The sequence below is a fragment of the Erythranthe guttata genome, chromosome 14 (assembly GCF_056151865.1).
Source record: "Erythranthe guttata isolate IM_541 chromosome 14, IM_541, whole genome shotgun sequence".
Taxonomy (NCBI): domain Eukaryota; kingdom Viridiplantae; phylum Streptophyta; class Magnoliopsida; order Lamiales; family Phrymaceae; genus Erythranthe; species Erythranthe guttata.
Window position 1 is genome coordinate 8,689,782 of NC_142546.1, and position 3,452 is coordinate 8,693,233.

The 3,452-nt window shown below is 35.7% G+C and overlaps 1 protein-coding gene across 2 annotated transcripts; it reads left to right on the top strand.

The window, feature by feature from the left end:
- Nucleotides 1-811: 811 nt before the first annotated feature.
- LOC105952053 (protein PHOTOPERIODIC CONTROL OF HYPOCOTYL 1) lies at nucleotides 812-3,452 on the top strand. 2 transcript variants are annotated; one of them, XM_012975557.2, is made up of 4 exons: nucleotides 812-1,120; nucleotides 1,510-2,266; nucleotides 2,425-2,450; nucleotides 2,581-3,452. In XM_012975557.2, exons 2-4 carry the CDS (start codon nucleotides 1,591-1,593, stop codon nucleotides 3,283-3,285), a joined length of 1,407 nt encoding a protein of 468 aa, XP_012831011.1. In that variant the 5' UTR covers nucleotides 812-1,120; nucleotides 1,510-1,590; the 3' UTR covers nucleotides 3,286-3,452. The 2 variants fall into 2 exon arrangements, with proteins under 2 accessions (XP_012831011.1, XP_088669310.1); XM_088813184.1 differs by having other exon boundaries at nucleotides 888-1,131.

The following is a 3,452-nucleotide window of genomic DNA, read 5'->3' on the forward strand; positions in this document are numbered from 1 at the left end:
CTAAGAGGGTGTTTGGCTAAGCTTATTTTAAACAGCTGATAAGCTCTTACGTCTGATAAGATGTTTTTAGAGCTGATAAGCTGTTACATCTTATTTTTAGGATTAATTTTTAGAGTGTTTGGATAATGAGCTTATTTCCTATTTTTACTCATTATAAGATCTTAAATAAAAAGGTGGGGTAGAGGTACTTATTTAAAAATATCTTATTTGCTCTCCAACAGCTTATTTTTAAAAAAAATAAGATCTTTTTCTAAAAAATTACCAAACACTTTGGAAGAGCTTATAAGCTCTAAAACATCTTATAAGTTCCTTTTGACATCTTATAAGCTTAGCCAAACACCCTCTAAGTTATTGAATCTAATTACTTTTAAGTTCAACATGAAAGACATAGTTGATGATTTTTTTCCTGGTTCAAATTTTCAATCTACTGGTATTAGCTGGTTCAATTCATTTGGAAAAAAATTCAACAGCAAATTTTTATTTTTTTTATTTTTGTGTGTAGTATACTTAATAATGTTCCACTGATGAATTATTAATGAATGATTATAAAAGAATTTTGATCATACGATACATCAAACGTTTGTTTATATTCTTACAACATCAAAACAATGCAATTACTAGTAAGTATAATAACTTGAAAATCAATAAGTTATTGGAGTAAACAAACCCCTAAAAAGGGAATTAGAGAAACAAAAGGGAAATATTCGTAGAATATTTTTCTTTAGTGTAAGATAAGTGGGCCCCATTCGTTAGTCGGCAAGTAGCTTTTCTCCACCATGTATATTTTTCTTCACTCAGTCAAGTAGTATTTACTATTTACACAGTTGCACACTTGCACTGCTCAACATATACATACAAACATGTGTATGTATATATAATATATATTCGCCGAGACTCGGAGAGCCACACAACTGCATGTGACACATATATATATTATTGTACCTACCTCTCTCAGTCTCTCTCTTCAAAGATTTTCTCATTTAATTTACACAGCAATTAAACGAGTTCGATCTCTCTGCCAAGTATTCCCCCGGAGATCTGAGTTCAGCGGCGGCGGCGACACCGGTTTAATTTTGCTTTGATTTTTGGGAGAAATCTCGGCGCCTATGTTAGCAGAGAGGTGAATTCACTGTACGCCTTATTTTTATTATTATTATTTTTTTTTAATTTAAGTTCACTTGTTTTTCGTACTATTTAATTCGTATTATTTCGATTTCGTTAGAATACGATCTGTTGTTTTTCGATTGTGTGTAAAATTGTTAATTTCTAGCTCCTATGATTTTTTTTTCTAACGGTCTGTTTGGATCACCGATTAGGGAGATTTTTGTGTGTGTGTGTGTGTGTTCATGCGGTGGTTCCACTTCAGTTTATGGTAAAAATGAAATTTCTCATAAAAAGCTTTATTTTTTATTTGTTGCTAATCTAGATTGAAAATCTAATAACTGCTGCATTTTTTTAATTTTTTTTTCCTAAAAATATTTATTATAATTAATTTTTTTTAATTGCTAGGTTAAAATTGGCTGAATATTATCTGATCAAATTCTGAAAGTGGACTTTTTCAACTAAAAAAGAAGCCAAGTCCAAGTAGTTATGATGTCTGAAAGAATGAGGCAATCAACTACTGATAACAGTGGGAAAAGCCGAAGAATCGTGCAATCTTACCAGCCCGTTTGGATGGCTCACTGGATGCGCACAAGAGACGATGATTCATCAAATACACTAGAACCTTCTAGATCTTTCAAAGAACCCGAAACCCTCAACACTAGAACTTTCAAATTCGCGAACGAGAGTCTTGTTTCGAGTTCAAAAAGCTCGAAAAACGAGGGAATGCCCACTTCTCTTACGAAGCATGGCAGTAATACAAATGAATGGAACCACCTCGAGCTCGGTAAAAGTGAGATTGTGCCGTATTGTAACCCTCCACAGAAGAAATTGCCTAATCGCGTTCGTAATTTGGAGACGGTGAGAATATGCACGACTGTGGATTCTGTGAAGATGACTCACAGTCTGTTGATCACGAAAAAGACAGATGTCAATTTGTCGAAGGAGACTGATATTCGTAGAACTATGGAGTTGATTAAAATGAAGGGGAGCACATCACCTTTTTTCGGGGGAATAAAGCTTCAAGAAATGAGTAGTTTCTCTAATAGCGAAGGTACAAAAAATGAAGTTGTCAAAGATTGCAAAGTTATTATACGGAACGAATCGTCGGCCGATACCGACACCATGGACATGGCCTTTTTTAGGCAGGAGAAACTGAATTCCGGTATGTATATCGCATTTTTTATTCTGAAATCTTATGCATTTGATCTTGGCCTTCGAAAATATCTACTACGAATATTTTTTTTTTCACATGGCAAACGAATATCTGTAGTCGAAGTATTGTCACTTTTCATTAAATTATGTTTTTTTTCTGTGCTGTAGGTACAAATTCTACCCCCTCGACTAAGGTACCATTTCTTATGCTTTTTTTTGCATTACACAAATTTATTCTATTTTCAATTCCTTTGTTATCTAGTTACAGTTGCATGTACAACAACCTTAACAAGAAAATGTATATGAACACATATTGATTTGCAGGGCTTCAATATTGACTCGATTTCATCACCTAGAATCGACGTTTCTTCCTCAAGACGAGTTGAACACAGGTGGACGAAAACAGGGCTACCCGATATCAACCTGCAGCTGCCCACATTGCCAGCCGTCGCAAGTTCATCGGAGAATGTGGGACCCACCTCCTCAAGTACACAGAGTCTCGAGATGGAAACACTCCTCGCGCAAGCCGAGCAACCTAAACCGAAATCCAACGATTCCTCCGAAGCAGATCCAACCAACAGATGGGTAAAGCGTCTCAAGCTCAACTCCACAAACTCCTCAGCACAAGGCACAAAGAGCTCTAGTTTGGCCGAGAAATCATCTCACAAAAAAATGAAAAAGCTTTTCGGAAGTATTCTCGAGAGTGGCAGCACCACTAGTACTTCAGAACCAACCCCAAGAAAGCATCACTCGAATAAGAACGAAGAGGAGAGAGGCAAAAAGTTGTTGCTTTCGCATGCATGGATTAAAAGGTGGCGGAAGAATAGGTTGGAATTGACGGAAACTAAGCCTGAAACAGTAGTAATTTGCGAACCGAACAGCTCGAAACTTTCATTGGATGATCTACAAAAGAAGCAGTTCCCGAGCATTGCAGCTATGGCTCTAATGGGGAAGGCTATGAACGGACTTAAGTCGTGTGAGCACCAAAAGAGAGGGCCTTTAACCGTTTGGAACACGAAGACTTTCTGAACGTACTTTCATTTGGTTTTGTACAAGTTTTATTATTTCTTGAAACTTTATTTGAATATATATTTTTGGCTTATTGTATTATTAAAATGGTTTAGTACTTGTAAAAATTGGTATACATTGTCTCGTAAAAGAAAAATCTCATTTACACTTTTGAGATGAAAGAAAAA